This window comes from Piliocolobus tephrosceles, chromosome 4, assembly GCF_002776525.5.
Source record: "Piliocolobus tephrosceles isolate RC106 chromosome 4, ASM277652v3, whole genome shotgun sequence".
In the NCBI taxonomy this organism is placed as follows: Eukaryota; Metazoa; Chordata; class Mammalia; order Primates; family Cercopithecidae; genus Piliocolobus; species Piliocolobus tephrosceles.
In genome coordinates this window covers 161,488,244-161,506,746 of record NC_045437.1, presented here as the reverse complement: position 1 = coordinate 161,506,746, position 18,503 = coordinate 161,488,244, and the positions used below count along the sequence as shown (strand labels likewise).

General features: G+C 36.7%; 1 protein-coding gene across 1 annotated transcript in view; it reads right to left on the bottom strand.

Annotated features, from left to right (window-relative positions):
- The window catches only part of FBN2 (fibrillin 2), a 270,107-nt gene that overhangs the window by 119,641 nt on the left and 131,963 nt on the right, over nucleotides 1–18,503 (bottom strand). Inside the window, exons 9-11 of the mRNA XM_023196889.3 lie at nucleotides 10,208–10,360; nucleotides 9,315–9,548; nucleotides 8,197–8,334 (exon numbers count right to left, since the gene is read on the bottom strand). Coding sequence (XP_023052657.2) covers nucleotides 8,197–8,334; nucleotides 9,315–9,548; nucleotides 10,208–10,360 — 525 coding nt within the window. The remainder of the gene's footprint in view (nucleotides 1–8,196; nucleotides 8,335–9,314; nucleotides 9,549–10,207; nucleotides 10,361–18,503) is intronic.

Sequence of the window (18,503 nt, the reverse complement as noted above, 5' to 3'; positions counted from 1 at the left end):
TATTTTGGCAGTTTTGTAAGTAATTAAATATATTCCTCTCACATAATCCAGCCACTCCACGCCTAGGTTTATACCAAAACTAAAATGCTTATACAAACAATTCTACATGAATGTTCATAAGAGCTTTATTTGTAATAGCTAGAAACTGGAAACAAAGTAAGTGCCCATCAACATGGGAATATATAAATAAACTGTGCTATATCCATACAACAAAATATTATTCCACAAAAAAACAGAAATGAATGATTTATTCCCATGATAAGACAGATGAATCACAGAATAATTATGCTGAGTAAAAGAAACCAGACAAAAGGCATATATGTAACAGTATGATTTCATTTATATAAAATTCTACACAATGCAAACTAATGTACAGTGACTGATCAGAGATTGCCTGGGGACAGGATGGGGGCTGGGGATGGAGGAAAGGAGGAGCAAGATGGAGAGATTATAATGGGCAAAAGTAAGCCTTATGAGGCTGATGGATATGTTCATTATCTGATTGTGGTCATGATTTTATTGGTATACACACATCAAAACTTACCAAGTTATATGCTTCAAATATATACATATGGAGCATGTATTATTACATGGGTGAGGAAATAATCTTTACATGAAAAATCTTTACATATGTATATATGTCAATTAAACCACAATAAAGCTAGTTTAAAAATCTGCACAACACATCCATCATGATTAACCAAGAAAAAGATATGGCTTTGTATTGTTTGAGGAACTCTGTGGCCATTTTACGACATACCTCTAACAGCTTCATTTTCTTCCTTGTCTTTTAGAAATAAGTGCTTAGAATCCCTCTCTTCTTCAACACAGGGTGCATGGGCTGGGAAAACTTGAGAAAACATTCAAGTGGCACCTGGGGACCAAAAATCTACTTGGAAAAACCAAGGCTCTAGATGAAATTATAGTTGGATTTTTTGACATGGATCCAAAGCTGGGAGTATTAATCCCAGCTTTGACTAGTGTGTGCAAACATGGAGTACATCTTAGGATCAAGACCAGCTTCTTTAAGACTTCAAACTAAGCAAGCCTAGCCAGTACACACAGCTTTAATTTTCAAAATTTTTAGAACTCCATATGATATGGGTTCTTTGGCTATCCCTCAATTGTCTCAGAACTCAGCCAGAGAGAAAGATATGTTCTATATATACACACACATATATATATATATATATATATATATATATATATTTTTCTTTCCAACTTTTATTTTACATTCAGGGAGTACAAGTGCAGGTTTATTACATGGGAAAATTGCATGTCATACGGGTTTGTTGTAAAGATTATTTCATCACTCATATAATAAGCCTAGTGCCTGATAAGTTTTTTGATCCTCACCCTCCTCCCACTTTCCACTCTCAAGTAGGCCCCAGTGTCTCTTGTTCCCTTGTGTTCACATGTACTGAATGTTTAGCTCCCACTTACAAATGAGAACATATGGTATTTGGTTTTCTGTTTCTGTGTTAATTCATTTAGAACAATGGCCTCCAACTCCATCCATGTTGCTGCAAAGCACATGGTCTCATTCTTTTTTTATGGCTACATAGTATTCCATGGTGTCTATGTACCACATTTTCTTTATTCAGTCCACCATTGACGGACATTTAGGCTGCTTCCATGTCTTTATATCGTGAATAGTGTTGTGATGAACATATGTGTGCATGTGTCTTTATGGTAGAACATTTTATATTCCTTGGGTATATACCCAGTATTGCTGGGTTGAATGGTAGCTCTGTTTTAAATTCTTTGAGAAATCTCCAAACTGCTTTCCATAGTGGCTGAGCTAATTTACATTCCCACCAGCAGTAGATGAGCATTCCTTTCTTCACAACCTTATCAGCATCTACTTTTTAATAACAGTCATTTTGACTGGTATAATATGGTATCTCATTGCGGTTTTCATTTATATTTCTCTAATGAGAGGTGGTGCTGAGCATTTCATATGCTTTTTGTCTGCACATATGTCTTCTTTTGACAAGTGTCTGCTCATGTCCTTTACCCATTATTTAATGAAGTTTTTTTTTTGCTTGTTAATTTAAGTTACTTATAGATTCTGGATATTAGAACACTGTCAGAGGTGTAGTTTGCAAATATTTTCTCCTACTGTGTAGTTTGTTTACTCTGATAGTTTCTTTTGATGTGCAGAAGCTCTTTACTTTAATTGGGTCTCATTTGTCAATTTTTGTTTTTGCTGCAATTGCTTTTGGAGTCATTGTCATAAAATCTTTGCCAGAGCCTATGTCCAAAATGGCATTTCCTAGGTTTTCATCTAGAATTTTAATAGTTTTAGGTTTTACATTTAAGTCTTTAATTGATCTTGAGTTAATTTTTGTATATGATGAAAAGAAGGGATTCAGTTTGAATCTTCTGCATATGCCTAGCCAGCTATTGCAGCACCATTTATTGAATAGGGAGTCCTTTCTTGGTTGCTTTTGTTGACTTTGTCAAATATCAAATGGTTGGTTGTAGGTATGTGGCTTTATTTCTAGGTTCTCTAACCTGTTCTATTGATCTATATGTCTGTTTTTGTACCAGTAGCATACTGTTTTGGTAGCTGTTGCCTTGTAGTATAGTTTAAAGTCAGGTAGTGTGATGCCTATAGCTTTGTTCTTTTTGCTTAGGATTGATTTGGCTATTCAGGCTGGTTTTTTTTTTTTTTTTTTTTTTTTTTGGTTCCATATGAATTTTAAAATAGGTTTTTTCTAATTCTGTGAAAAATGTTGATAGTTTGATAGGAATAGCTAGAATCTGTAAATTGCTTTGAGCACTATGGTCATTTTAACAATATTGATTCTTCCTATCCATGAGCATGGAATGTTTTTCCATTTGTTTGCATTGTCTCTGATTTCTTTGTCTCCGAAACAAATCAGAGATAAAATCTCTAATAAAATACACTTATTGATTTGCATATGCTGAACTCACCTTGCATCCTAGGGATAAAGCTTACTTGATTGTGATGAATTAGTTTTTGGATGTGCTGCTGGATTCTGTTTTCTAGTATTTTGTTGAGGACTTTTGCATCTATGTTCATCAAGGATATTGGCCTAAAGTTTTCTCCTTTTTTGTTGTATGTCTGCCAGGTTTTGGTATAAGAATAATTCAGCCTTCATGGAATGAGTTAGGAAAGAGTCCCTCCTCTTCAAGCTTTTGGAATTGTTTCAATAGGAATGATACCAGCTCTTCTTTATACATCTGGTGGAATTTGTCTATGAATCCTTCTAGTCCTGTGCTTTTTCTGGTTGGTAGGCTTTTTATTACAGATTCAATTTCAAAACTCATTATTGGTCTGTTCAGGGATTCAGTTTCTTCCTGGCTCAATCTTGGGAGATGTTGTGCTTCCAGGAATTTATAATTTCTTCTAAGTTTTCTAGTTTGTGTGCACAGAGGTATTTTTAAGATTTTCTAGTTTGTGTGCATAGAGGTGTCTCTGAGGATTTTGGTATTTCTTTGGGGTTGTTGGTAATGTCCCCTTTGTCATTTCAGATTGTGTTTATTTCCATCTTTTCTCCTTTATTCTTTATTAGTCTAGATAGCAGTCTATCAATCTTATTTATTCTCTCAAAGACCCAACTTTAGGTTTTGTTGATGCTTTGAATGTTTTTTCACATCTCAACTTCATTTGGTTCAGCTCTGAATTTGTTTATTTCTTTTCTTTGTTAGCTTTGGGGTTGGTTTGCTCTAATTTTTCTAGTTCCTCGAGGTGTGAGGTTAAGTTGTTAATTTAAGATCTTTCTAATTTTTGGATGTGGGATTTTAGTGCTATAAACTTCACTCTTAACACCGCTTTAGCTGTGTCCTAGAGAGTCTGTTATGTTGTATCTTTGCTTTTATTAGTTATTAAATATCCTATTATGCTGAGATGTTTGAGAGTTTGGTTGGTATAATTTCACTTTAATGTATTGAGAATTGTTTATGGCCAAGTGTGTGGTTAATCTAGAGTATATGCTGTATTACAGATGAGAAGAATGTATATTTTGTTGTTGTTGGGTGGACTGTTCTGTAGATATCTGTTAAGTCCATCTGGCCAAGTGTTGAGTTTAAGTCTCGAATATCTTTGTTAGTTTCCTGCCTTAATGATCTGTCTAATAGTGTCAGTGGGGTGTTAAAGCCTCCCGCTATCATTGTGTTGTTATCTACATCTCTTTGTAGGTCTCTAAAAACTTGTTTTATGAATCTGGATGCTCCAGTGTTGGCTGCATGTATGCTTAGGATAGGGAAATCTTTCGCTGCACTGAAACTTTATTATTATGTAATGGCCCTCTTTGTCTTTTTTTGATCATTGTTGGTTTAAAGTCTGTTTTGTCTTAAATTACAACAGCAAAACTCCCACTGTTTTTGTTTTCCATTTGCTTGGTAGCTTTTTCTCCATCCATTCACTTTGAGTCTATGGATGTCACTGCATGTGAGATGGGTCTCTTGAAGACAGCATATAGTTGAATCTTGTTTCTTTATCTATCTTGCCACTCTGTGCCTTTTCAGTGGGGCATTTAGCCTGCTCATTTTCAATGATAATATTGGTATATGCTGATTTGATCCTGCCATTGCGTTTAGCAGGTTGTTATGCAGATTTGATTGTGTAGTTGCTTTACAGTGTCAATGGTCTATGTACTTAAGTCTGTTCTTCTGGTGGCTGATAACAGTCTTTCATTTCTATGTTTAACACTCCCTCAAGGACCTCTTGGTAAGGCAGGTCTGGTGGCAAATTCCTTCAGCATTTGCTTGTCTGAAAAATATTTTATTTTCCCTTCACGTATGAAGCTTGTTTGGCTGAACATAAAATTCTTGGTTGGGATTTTTTTTTTCTTTAAGAATGCTGAATATAGGCACCAAACACTTCTGGCTTGTAGGGTTCCTGTTATTCTGATGGGGTTCCCTTTGTAGGTGACCTGCTTCTTCTCTTTAGTTGCCTTTAAAAATTTTTTATTTCTTGTTGACCTTGGAGAATCTGATGATTGTATGTCTTAAGGTTTGTCATCTTGTATAGTATTTCACAGGGGTACTCCAGACTTCCTGAATTTGAATGTTGACTTCTCTAGCAAGGTTGGAGAATTTTTTGTGGGCAGTATCTTCAAATACGTTTTCCAAGTTGCTTGCTCTTTCTCCTCTGTTTCAGGGATGCCAATGAGTTGTAAGTTTGGTTTCTTTACATAATCTCATATTTCTCAGGGGTTTTGTTTAATCTTTCTAATTATTTTTTCTTTATTTTCATCTGACTGAGTTGATTAAAGAACAGTCTTTGAGCTCTGAGATTCTTTCCTCAGCTTGGTCTGTTTTGCTGTTAATACTTCTGATTGTATTATGAAATTCTTGTAGTGAGTTTTTCAGCTCTATCAGATGAGTTTGCTTCCTTCTTAAGAACATGCCAGTGGAGATGGGGTGATGAGGACTATGTGCACGTGTGCCAGCAAAGCAATGGGGGAAGGCTGTGGGCAAGTGCATGCCAGCAAAGTTGTGGGGAGAGGCTGTAGGTGGAAGAATGCTGGCAGACGCCCATCTGCTGAAGTTCTCCAATGGTTAGGCAGGGTTTGCTGGCAAAGGAGCTATGGTGGTGACCCCTGGGAAGAGCCCCAGATGGGCATCTAAGGCTGTGCTCCAAGGGGACACAGCCATGCAGGGACACTGGGAGAGACTGGCAGATGGGGGACACTCAGATCAGACTGGCCCTGTCCCATGGGCAAGATTGTTCTGCTCTGTCCAGGTCCAACAGCCAACCAAGGCCAAAGCCCCATAAAAGAGGATAGCAAGCCTTGGGGTATGTGCATCATAGCCACTCTGGTGCCAACCCTCTGGGCTCTGCACAGGCTGGAATCCTGTCCCTGCCACCTATCAAAGCGGCTCTTCCTATCAGCTCAAATATCCATGGAGGTTGTGGGATCTCCTGCATGTAAGATTCCAGAGACCCCTGCTAAGAGTGGGCCACTCCTCATCTATTTAACTCACCCCTTCCCCAGGATCTGCTCGGGGTCAGGAAGAGTCCTGGTGCTTGGCATCCCTGTGAAGGCTTCCCAGCTTCCTCCTACTTCAGTCCCGGTCTGTGTACTCCTTCCATACACTCTTAATGCCTTCCTTCTGAAGATCCTCTCAGAGTGTACCAGGCTTCTTAATGGTCTGGTCTTTCAGTAGGAAATGCTCTTCCTGGCTATGTCTACTCAGCCATCTTGGCCCTTCTCTATTGAGTTTTTTTTTTTTTTTTTTAACTCCATGGGAAAATTCCTTATCCTTCACAGACACTAATGTAATCCCTAACTACTGCAGATCCTGCTGCTAGGTTGGATGTTCCTGATGGTCTCTTCTTTCACCACGTTGCTAGCATACAGATCATAGTTACTGAGCACAAATCAATTTAAATGGCATTTAAGGAATCAGAACTTCCAAGCCTACCATGACCAACTCTCACTGTTAAACTTTTTGTATATGACTTACAAGAAAGTTGGGGACTCTTTAAAGCAGCTGTTCGCAAGGTGTGGCCTCTGGGAGACTACTGAAATCCTTTCAGAGTGAGTTTGATTCAAAACCATTTTCACAATCATATTAAGATGCTATTTACTTTTTTTTTTAATCATGTTAACACTTGCTCCGATGGCACAGAGTAATGATGGTTGCACAGATTAAGGCAATGGCACCAAACTGTCCTAGCAGTCAATGCCATGAACTCACAGGGCATTTGAAAAAGCCATTTTTACTGAAGAATATAATTGGTGAAGCCATAAAGTTAGTAATAATCCTGGCCCTTGAATATACATTTTTAAAATATTTCTGTGACAAAATGTGCATTATACATTGTTGCTGACTGAAGCACCATAAGTGCCTGTCTCAAGGAAAAGTTTCTCTGTAGTTGTGTGAGTTGTGCGCTCCAATAGCAGCTTTTTCTGCAGAATACTATTTTTACTTGAAGAATGAGTGACAAATTATAGATATTCAGAGTTATTAATCTGGCAGACATTTTCTTGAAAATAATCTAGTGAGCCTGTCACTTTAAGAAAAGCCACAGACTGTATATTTGATGCTAATGTTAAAAATCCAAGCTTAAAAATAACAGAATTCAGAAAGATTATTTAACACTGTATGCTTGACAGTTTCTCAGCAATTTGAAGGCATTTTTATGAGTCTGATGGTGATATTCTCAAATATGATTTTTTGACAATACATAGTAAAATATGTCAACTTTGGAAAGATATGCATAATACGGTGCATCAACATATTTCAAATGACTAACGCATGTTACAAAATCCATTCAAAGCTTTAGACAAACCAATGGACTTTATGTAACAGAGTACAAAACGTGTACTAATATGGTTTCAGATTCTACATGGTTAACTAAACTTTAAGAATTACTCCTTGTAAGTTTTAGTGCAATATCAAATAATAATCACAATTATCTGAAAAGTCTATGTGATATTCCTCTTCTTTTCCATCTATGTATCTGTTTGAGGATAGATTTTCATTCCTCAACAAAACAAAACAAAACATCACCACAACTTAAATACAGAAGCAGCTATGAGAATCCAACTGGCTTCTATTAAGGCAGACATCAAAAAGGTTTGTAAAAATGTAAAACAAACGACACTTGTTTCCGCACATTTTGTTTTCAAAAGTGTAGTTTTTCACAAAAATGTTACTTATATTAAAATGCAATGGATTCATTGTTGTTATTTTTGAGTAAGTCAATAAATGTCTTAATATTTCCATCTTTAATTTCTAATTAGGTTATTATCAAAGTAGAGATAACCAATGATTTTAAGAGTTTAAATAGGTCTGAGATCAACGTATTTGAAAACTACTGCCCTGAGGTATCAGATTTTAGTCCATTGGTGTCTTGTCATCTTTTAAAAATGGATTCATGCTCGATGAATTGTTTTCAAAATATATTCATTGTTACATAGATTTCTTTTTATTTTTGGTTTATATTAAGAGTAAGCAATTCTAAGGCAGAAGGAAAGGGAGAGTCAGAGACAGAAATCACAATACTTAGGTCTTAAAAGGGTAGGAAATTCTTGAAGTGATCTAGCTCAGCGTAGGTTAAGGGGGCACACTGAATAGCATACACACAGAAGAGACAGTTTGGAAATTAGCTTTATTTCAAGACACTTAAAAAAATCATATTCACTCCAATTTGATCCTGTAATCTAATAGCTACTAAAAAAACTAAGAAGGATTATTAAAGAATCACAAACTTACCTATACAATCTCCATTTGCATCCTGCTTATAACCCATGTTGCATTCACATCGGTAGCTTGAGACAGTAGGTATACAGCGTCCATTTAAACAGAGGTTAGCATGATGCTTACAGATATCTATTGTCTGGTTCAGAATTGCTATGGAAAATTAAAGCACGATTATATTTAATCATTACAACATGCATTACCTTTCTGAATTGATTTTTAAAGGACATTTAATAGTAAATTAATTATGTGTATATCATAAGCTCATGTTATTTTCTATTTTATTAAAATTTTAATGTGGAGAATCTAAAAGATACTACTGAGACACATGCTTGCAACTTGTATTTAAGTTACAGATCTGAAAATACTGCCCATAAGGATGTCTTTTTAAAATTACAGGTATGTTCTACCCTATATTTGAGTGCTTTCCATTTCTCCTTTGTAACCCTGCTGAACATTCAGACATAGCAAATTGGCAATATGCCAAAAAGAATAAACATAACACCGTAGGACATCCTTAAATATTATTAGCAAGGGAGTGCTTTTAAAAAGAACGAAGTTAAATGTCAAGTACACAAATGCCAACTCTGGTCTGAAGCCCACGGTTTTCAATTTCTTAAGCAATTTCACAAAAAAGGGTGAGGAAAGGAAAGATATGTACATTACAATATTTGGATCGGCACAGAGCAAGACATTCAGTGTATCTCAGTTGAGAAATGGTTCTGGAAAATAAGTTAAGGGGTGCATGAACAGGGCAGCTTTAAATAGCCAAATGAAATTCACTGGAACCAAAAACATGCTTTTTGGTGGTGTCAACTGGATTGGAGTATTACTGGGCTCTCATATGTATTTTCAAAGACCTGGGTCACACATTCTTTTCTCTAATTTAACAGAAAGTTTACAGAACAGAAAAGTAATATTTTCCTATTACATTTTCCCAATTTAGTATTACTACGTATCGGACCCTGAAATAGGTTTCCCTCTGTCTCTCTCTCTCTCACACACACACAAACACATACACATACGTGCAAGTATGTCCACACAACCCTTCTGAAAGATTAAGATTATGTTAGATATTACAGTATCACTTGAGGCAGCAAACTAAAGAGTCCACAGGAAAACTGACCACTTACTCAGTCCAGTGATGATAGGTCCCTGTCCCCCGGCCCCCACGCTGGCTCCCCCAACGCCAGGAGAAAAGCCATTGCCTCCAGGGATGGGGATGAAGCCTGTCCCTCCTGGGCCATAGCCATTGCCATTGCCACTTGGGGCAAAGCCATTTCCCCCAGTGCCTCCAGGTCTGGAACCAGCACTCCCTGGAATCCCTCCCATTGGAAGGCCATCCATACAAAGTCTGCGATACTCCTCTAGAAGAAAAGAAACTTGAAGTTAAGCACAGGTGAATGTCTTTCTGCATAACAAAAGCAAATATATTTGAGCTCTGGATGAAAGATCAGGAGGTTTAAAAACTGAATTGAAATACTAACATTCAAAATAATTTAAAAAACAACACTTGGACAAAAATAAGTCAAACAGCTTTCAGGTATCTGTCTGATGTTACTATATTAGGTATTATCAAAACTGATCCTAAATAACAATGCTATCTCATTCCCCACAAAGACATTCAAGTCATATTGAAAACACACAAAGGAAGACAAACATGACTTGACTTCAAGAAAAAGAGCAAAATATATACATATATATTTTTGAGACAGGGTCTCACTCTGTCACACAGGCTGGAGTGCAGTGACATGATCATGGATGGCTGTAGCCTCGACTGCCCAAGCTCATGTGATTCTCCCACCTCAGCCCCGCAAGTATCTGGGAATACAGGCATGCACCATCATGCCCGGCTAATTTTTGTATGTTTTGTAGAGATGGGATTTCACCATGTTGCCCAGGCTGGTCTTGAACTTCTGGACTCAAGCGATCCACCTGCCTTGGCCTCCCAGAGCGCAAAATACATTACTGTTACTAATTTTCCTAACAGTGTCTGTGCCGAGGAGACTGACAGCCAGCCACGTACCAGAACCTCTGACAGGACAGGCTTCAGGAATGGTTCCAATGCCCCAGCAGCGGCCAGGCTCACAGCAGCACTGCATTTTCGTCATTCTCCCCGGGAGCTCTTGTGCACAGCGACCATTCACCAGGCCCGAGAAACACATGCCTGTTCTCTGATCTGTGCATGTAAAAATAAAACAGAAGATATGGCAGAATTACCTCAGGTTCTTACAACAATCACTGCACATGAGATGAATGTAGGTGAAGTGACTCATACTACTTAATCTCTATTATCTATTCCTTTCTTCACTCTCTTAATTTCTGTCCATTTATTCCTTCCTTTGCTCATTTGGCCAGCAAACATTGATTGAGCCAGGGACAGAACAATGAAAGAGGTGGAGCAGATTGGAGGACAGACCACAGTAAGAGCTAAAGTCGGGCAATTCTGAAGCTTGAAGGAAAGCAACCACCCAGTCCCAATCCTCAGCCTGGAGATGCGCACTGTCTTACGTCACTGTGATTTTGTGGTTGTCTGTAATGCAGTAATATCTGACTGATTATTTCATAAAAGTTGATCAGAAGCAACATGAAACAGTGACATTTGAGAAGGCAGCTGACTAAAATGAGGGCATGAGCCATAGAAGTATCTGAGGAAAGAGCAGCTTCTGAGGAAGAAGAGAATGTGCTTCATGCGTGTGAAGAACGATGGGCCACTAAGACTAGGGAACAGCATGCGGAAAGGAAAGTGCAAGAGCATGAGCTCAGAGAGACAGCAGAGGCTATCACGGATGGTCCTATAGGCCATTAGGAAAGGACCTTGGGATTTCATTTGGATTTCGAGTGGAGGGTTTGGAGATTTCCTGGGTGGTTACAATGAGAGAAGACAATGGTTTACATTTTCAAGATCTCTTTGGCTGCTATGAGAACTGACTGTAGTGAGAGCACAGAGAACAGTAAGGAAGACACGAAAGACATTCAGGTGAGAGATGATGGTGGCTTTGATGAGAGTGGCAGCAGTGGAGATGATGAGGCTGAGCAGAGGGCAGATACGTTTTGAAGGTACAGCCAATAGGAACTTGCTTGGGTGTGGGGTATGGAAGAAAAAGAGTCTTAGTCATTTCCTAAGTTTTTGACTTACACAGCTGACATGGGGATGGCAAGGGAAGAAACAGGATTAGAGAACACAAGACAAGGTTCCTCTTTAAAACATGTTACATTTGGAATGTTAAATAAATGAGCCTGGAATGAAGAAGCATAGTCACGTTGAATCTGTGAATTGTCAGTGTATATATGTCATTCTAAGCCAGAGCTGGAAGAGACAGTTTCAAGAACTAGGGAAAACTGATTGTGCCAAACTAGGTATTGACAGGCAAAATAAGGTGACCATTCAGAGGTATGCAGTTTGGCAGGGCTGCTATGGTAAAGAGTCTGTGCGTTACCCAGTAGGATTTGATGTAAGGAAGTGACATGATCAAATATGACTATAATAGAGATCACTCTGACAGCAGGATACACAATGGATCAAAATGATCAGATAAAGCCTAGAAGACAGGTTTGATGATTGCAAAAGGCTGCATAAAATGCAAAGTTGCATAGGGATAAATTATCAATATCATCTGTAAATTCAACAGGTTTTAACTGAAACTGCCTTTATAGTAACCAATGGAAAAAAATGTGAGCTTAATTAACAACATATTATTCAACCCTATCAAGATGCTTTCAAAGTTGTTTTGTCTATGGTCACAAGAAGAAAGATGTATCACAGCACTCAGGATCTGCATATCAATAATGAAGATGAAACTGTTAACTGCTTATAATTCCATTAACAGGTAAAGTTAAAACTTTTAGCACTGGATACAGAGTTTAAAGTAAGCATATTATGTCCTCTAATGGCCCATATATAGCATGCCTCAGGTTGCTTTTAAACTATCATAAAATAATTGAATTACCTTTAATATACTCTGTATAAGAATCGAACAGTTCCTTCTATTTCTCCCCCAAAGTCCCAGTATGACCCAAAACCGAGCGCTAAATGTGATGTATGCACACATACTTAAAGGCACTGCAGAAATTTCAAAAACTTGAGTTGGATTTGGACAGGCTGTCATTAGGAATAATTTACAGCTAAGTTTCTATTCCTAAGAATAATCAAAGGAAACAGTTTTTGGAATATTCATTTTATGAGCCCAAAGTATCATATACTGCCTCCTCAAGACCAGGATGTAAATTAAGATAAGAAAGTTCCAAACTCTTAACAATAACCACTAACATTATAAAACACAATCAGTCCTACAAGTTAGGATGAATATATTTATCTCTTCAAGGCTTCTACAAGAAGGAGGTTGTAATATAGAATTTGAAAACAAAACAAAACAAAACAAAACCCTAGCCTTGAGTCAAGAGTCCTAGTTTTACATTCAAATACTATTAATTGTTTGATTTTCAACCATATTTAACTCTTCTTCTTTACAGAACATGGTTGGTGGGAGAATGAAATAAAACAACATATGCTCTGTTTCTTGCGGCTTTCATGGTGAATTAGCTACTCTGAATGTTCCTCTCAATTAAAATATTCTGGATAAAACGCGAAAAAATACTGAAAAATACATCATCCAGCTCGCACGGAATGAAGGATAAAACAGAGTTCCCAAATGAGGTGAAATGAGAATCTTAGGAGGTATCTGAACAACTAATTGCACCTTTAGGCTACTTTTAAACTCTGGAGACGGTGAATTTCCACTCTGATAGTTTCACAGGGCCCAGGGCATAAGACATAAAAAAACCCAGATTCCACTCTTCCCTAATACATAACAGAAAACTCCCTCGTAAGGTAGGGTTCCAAAGAGCCATATCCTTAGTTTATGGATATAGTATACAGATAAGGTAATGGAGGCAACTAAGAAACTTGCCTGTATCTACCTTGATGCGTTGTGGAGGAAAAAGAAAGATCTCTCCTAAGAATCAGTAACCACAAGGTCTTCCTCACATCAATAGCTTTGATGGCTCAATTCATAGTAGGCTTTTTGGTCTGAAGAACTTCAAAGGAAGAATATAACGTAAAGAGGTTCTCAGGTAGAGATACTCCAAGCAACTCACAAAAGCCAACACAATTAGAGGACTTAATATTAATGAAAAATCTCAAAAAATTCTCATAAAGTTCCAAGAAAAAAAGAGCTGCTAACAGGAAAATACACTATAACACAAAGAAACAAAAACTAGTTAAGTAACAAGCATATTTTTGATATTGAAATGGTCAGACCAATTCTGACAATTATTTTAAATTATTAATAATTAAATATTAATTAATAACAATTATATTTAATAGGTTTAAAGCAATTCAAGTCCGAAGACATGAACAAGAGGAAAAGGTCCATAAACAATGAATAGGAACAGACTTAAAAGAGCTCACACTTCTATAAATGAAATGATATAAAGTATCTGATGAATATATTACACAAGTGTATTGCACATGGATAAAGAGAGAATTACTAAGTTGGCAGATACATACGAATATATTATTTTCAATTAGCACATAGAGACAAAGAATTTGAAATGTTAAAAAGAGGTCAAGAAATATGAAGGTGAGAATGAAAAGCTAATTAGATGTACACCTGTGTACATCTGATATGCTTTGTATCCCCACCCAAATCTCATCTTGAATTCCCACATGTTGTGGGAGGGACCTGGTGGGAGGTAACTGAATCATGGGGGCAGGTCTTTCCTGTGCTGTTCTTGTGATAGTGAATAAGTCTCAAGAGATCTGATGGTTTGAAAAACGGGAGTTTCCCTGCACAAGCTCTTCTCTTGTCTGCCACCACGTGAGTCATGCCTTTCACCCTGCATCATGATTGTGAGGTCTCCCCAGCCATGTGGGACTATAAGTCCAATAAACCTCTTTCTTCTGTAAATTGCCCATCTCAGGTATGTCTTTATCAGCAGCGTGAAAACAGACTAATACAACATCTAATAAGAGTACCAGGAAGAGTAATAAGCAGAATGGGAAAGAAGCAGTATTTAATGGATACTTAGAACTTTCTAGCAATGTTGTAAAACCTCAGATTTAAAAAGTCCAATACATTCAAAGTAGGATAAATAAAGAGAGATCCACAATTAGACATACCACTGTGAAACTGTAGAACTACAAAAGTGAAGATCTTAAAAATAGGTGGAAAAACAAGACAGATCACCTGCTAAGAAATGGTATTTTTAAAAAATCAATGGCTGACTTCTTAGCACCAATGGATGCCAGAACACGATGAAATAATATCGTAGTATACTCTGATAAAATAACTGTCAACTGAAAATTATGTACTGTGATAAATCATGTTTTCAGGGGGCAAATTACGGTCATTTTCAAGAAAACAAAAGCAGAGTTTTCTACCAAGAGTTTTTTGATAAAGAAAATGTTGAAAGAGGTACTTCAGGCAAAAGAAAAAAGATCCCAATGGAAGGATTGAGATATAGGAAGAAATGATGAGCAAAAAATATTAAATTTTTAAATAATTTTTTATGGGTAAATATAAATAAGTACTAACATATTAAACAATAATGATTAAGTTGTCACATATAGGGAATGGCAATATACTAGATTTTAAAAAGTTGTGAAGGGAAGATCAAAGTTTAATCACTTAAATATTCTTTTATTGTTTATATATCAGTAAACATATAGATTAATTTTAGACTTTAGTTTAAATATGCATCTTAAAACAGCTAGGATAGCCACTGAAGCCACAGAAATAAAGTATATAACTTCTTAAAAAATAGGAGAAAGAGAATCAAGTTCCCGGCAGCAGGTTGGGGGGATCCTGAATAAATCTAAAAGAAACCAAGAAAGGAGAAAATATACAAAAAAAGCAAGATAAATAGGAAGCACAAGGACTATGGTAAAAATAAAAACAAATATATCAGTACTATAATAAATACACATGGATTTAAGTCTCAGTTGAAAAGACAAAGATTTACAGACTGTAAAAATAAAACAAAAAATAGATACAGACTGTTTCAAAGAAATGCATTTAAAACATAAGGAAGAGGAAAGATTGAGAGGAAAAATACATAGTAGGTATATACTTACTGCTTCTGATACCACTCACAAAATGTGATACAAAATAAACCCAAAGAAAATAGTTAGAAATAGACCAAGAATAAAAAAACAATTAGAGTCAATACATAAAATTTTAAAATGGTTCAATTCATCAGGAAAATATGACAGATACTTTTAAACATTTATCACCTATAGCATAGCATCAAGCTATGTAAAATAAAAATTTATAAGACTACATGGAGAAACTGAGAAATCTACCTCCACAGTGGAAAATTTACATGACTTTTTTGGTAATAGATATAGTAGACAAAATTCTGTAGGTATAAAGAAAAATTGAATAGTACAATTAAGTTTGATCTAATGGATATATCTACAATCTAGCATCCAGCAGTTGGAGAATACCCATCTTTTTCGAGTCCATCGGGAAGATTTATAAAAATAAATCATTTGCTAAACCATGAAGCAAATATTGTACCAGAATATTTCCAAGAATTGGTATCAACTCGTAATATTCTTGGACCACAATGTACAAAATGAAGCTGGAAATCAATAACAAAATAAACAAGAAAACATCCTATAGTTCTAAACAACTCATGGACCAAATATAGTCTCACATTGAAAATAAAGTAATATGTATAAAAATGCTGATATGGTTTGGTTGTGTCCCCACCCAAATCTCAACTTGAATTGTATCTCCCAGAATTCCCACATGTTGTGGGAGGGACCCAGAGGGAGGTAATTGAATCATGGGGCTGGTCTTTCTCATGCTATTCTCATGATAGTGACTAAGTCTCACAAGATCTGATGGGTTTATCAGGGGTTTCTGCTTTTGCTTCTTCCTCATTTTCTCTTGCCGCTGCCATGTAAGAAGTGCCTTTTGCCTCCTGCCCTGATTCTGAGGCCTTCCCAGCTATATGGAACTGTAAGTCCAATTAAACCTCTTTTTCTTCCCAGTCTCTGGTATGTCTTTCTCAGCAGCAAGATAACAGACTAATACAAATGTCAAGCACAATGTTGCAAGTACTTATCAGGAATTCATTCTATACCAGTCCCGAGACTTTGTGAGTATGCAATGATCTTGAGAGGGGTTCACAAATGCACATTTACATTGAGCATTACAACGTGAGTAATACTTTGCAGTTTATTGGCACTACCATGATTCACATTTACGAATATGCCACTGTAGCTCATAAAATCCAAATTCATTTACAATTATTACTAAATACCCAAGAACATTTTCATTATGTATGCTCTCACAAATACTAAATTATCATAATGTGGGGATCTGAAGTACATTTTTTTATGTTAAAGAGAGGACTTTAAATCAAAAAAATTCACAGCTGGCCGGGCACAGTGGCTCACACCTGTAATCCCAGCACTTTGGGAGACCGAGGTGGGTGGATCACGAGGTCAGGAGATAGAGACCATCCTGGCCAACATGGTGAAACTCTGTCACTATTAAAATACAAAAAATTAGCCCACCATGATGGCACGTTGCTGTAGTCCCAGCTACATGGGAGGCTGAGCAGGGTAATCACTTGAACCCAGGAGGTGGAGGTTGCAGTGAGCTAAGATCACGCCACTGCGCTCCAGCCTGGCGACAGAGCAAGTATCCATCTCAAATAATAATAATAATAATAATAATAATAATAATAATAATAATGATAATAATAACCATTGTTCTACAGTTTGGAAACCCCTGGTCAGTCCTATAATGTATGTACTGAAGGAAACTAAGCCATAGGTGAGAGGATGGAGAGGCAGCAACAGAGGATTGCAGAGTAAATTGTAACTTTTTTTTCATAAATTCCACAATTAGCCTTTTCTAGTAACAACAAGGAGGCAAGCAACCTACTTCTCATTCCTTCAGCCAAAACCTACCAGGATGAGACACACACTGGTGTAGTGTCTCATAGTTAAGGTCTCCAAAAAGGAATATTACAAAGCAAATCAGAGCCTAGGAATTACCCCTTTCCTCTGTATGAGATTTCATGGCCCTTAGAAAGCACTGTATTAAAAACTGTATCATGTGGAAGAATATTAGAAATAAAAAAGTCACCTGATAGAAATAAGAGTAGTCCAGGCACACTATCCCTTGAAACAGGGAATCATTAGGGGCAAAGGCAGATGAAAAGCTGTAAAAACAAAATTCTTCTAATGCTTGCTATATGTTTAACTTGCTATATGTTTAACATCTAATGCTTGCTATATGTTTAACTGTAGAACTGATGTGTCCTAAGTAATGAAAACAAGTCTATTCCTCTAATCATTTTCTATCGCCCTTACTACATTTCCTGAACAAGGCTTATAAGGAGTAATATTTACAGTCACACTGAGAAAAAGGAAGTAATTCATCTCCTCTGATTAAAATATAAATCTATCTTGAAATGTAATAAAGGTACACTTATCAGAGTTTGTTTCATGGCTTGACATTTAGTGTAAACTTGATTTAAGAGAACTAATAGTTAATTATACAATGCGATGAAAACTTGGCAAAAATTGGGGATTGTACCTTGAAATAAATGTCTCCTGTGGAATGAGGTTTGCTCATTAAAAAATGAAGGGTTCAGCCAGAAAACACCAATGACGTAAGTCCAGGTCAGAAAAATAGTGATAGACAGTAGGTGTTCGGTAAATAGCAGCCACTGTCTCATTCATGCTTTGTCTCCTGAGACTGGATGCCTGCACTTCAGCCCTTTGCTGGTCTGGTTCCAGCCTGGGTTCCCCTTGATTGATTCTGCGGATTCTTACTACTCCGAAAATACTTTCATGTTTACATTGTTCAAGAGTAACTACAGAACTCGGAGTAATGAAAAGGAACCAGTGTGTATCCCAGGTTTATTTCTTCCTTTAAAATAGTGAATGACATGCTTCTTCCTAACTGTAAGGAAAACTTCTCCTTCTAAGACACTTACTCCTTTCTTAATTAAAACTAATATCCTCGTTCCCACCAATAGCTTTTATATAATTCTGAAGCTAAAACCAAAGCACTATTTAGCACTCTTCCATTTCTGGTTCCCTCTTTAGTTAAATAATTTTAGGAATTTTGGGTTCTCCAGGTGTTTTGTTTCAAATGCACACAAGCATGTGGAATCAACACCCAGCATTACATAAAGTGCTGCGTAATACATAAATAATTGTGTACCTTGCTCTTTTCTTGAAAAATGAAAAAAAAAAAAAACATACACTCGTCATCACTTCTGCCTCAAACTTTTTCTTATATTAGTATTACATTTTTTCACATTATGTTTTCAGGTTTTTGTTCTTTGTTTTTTGT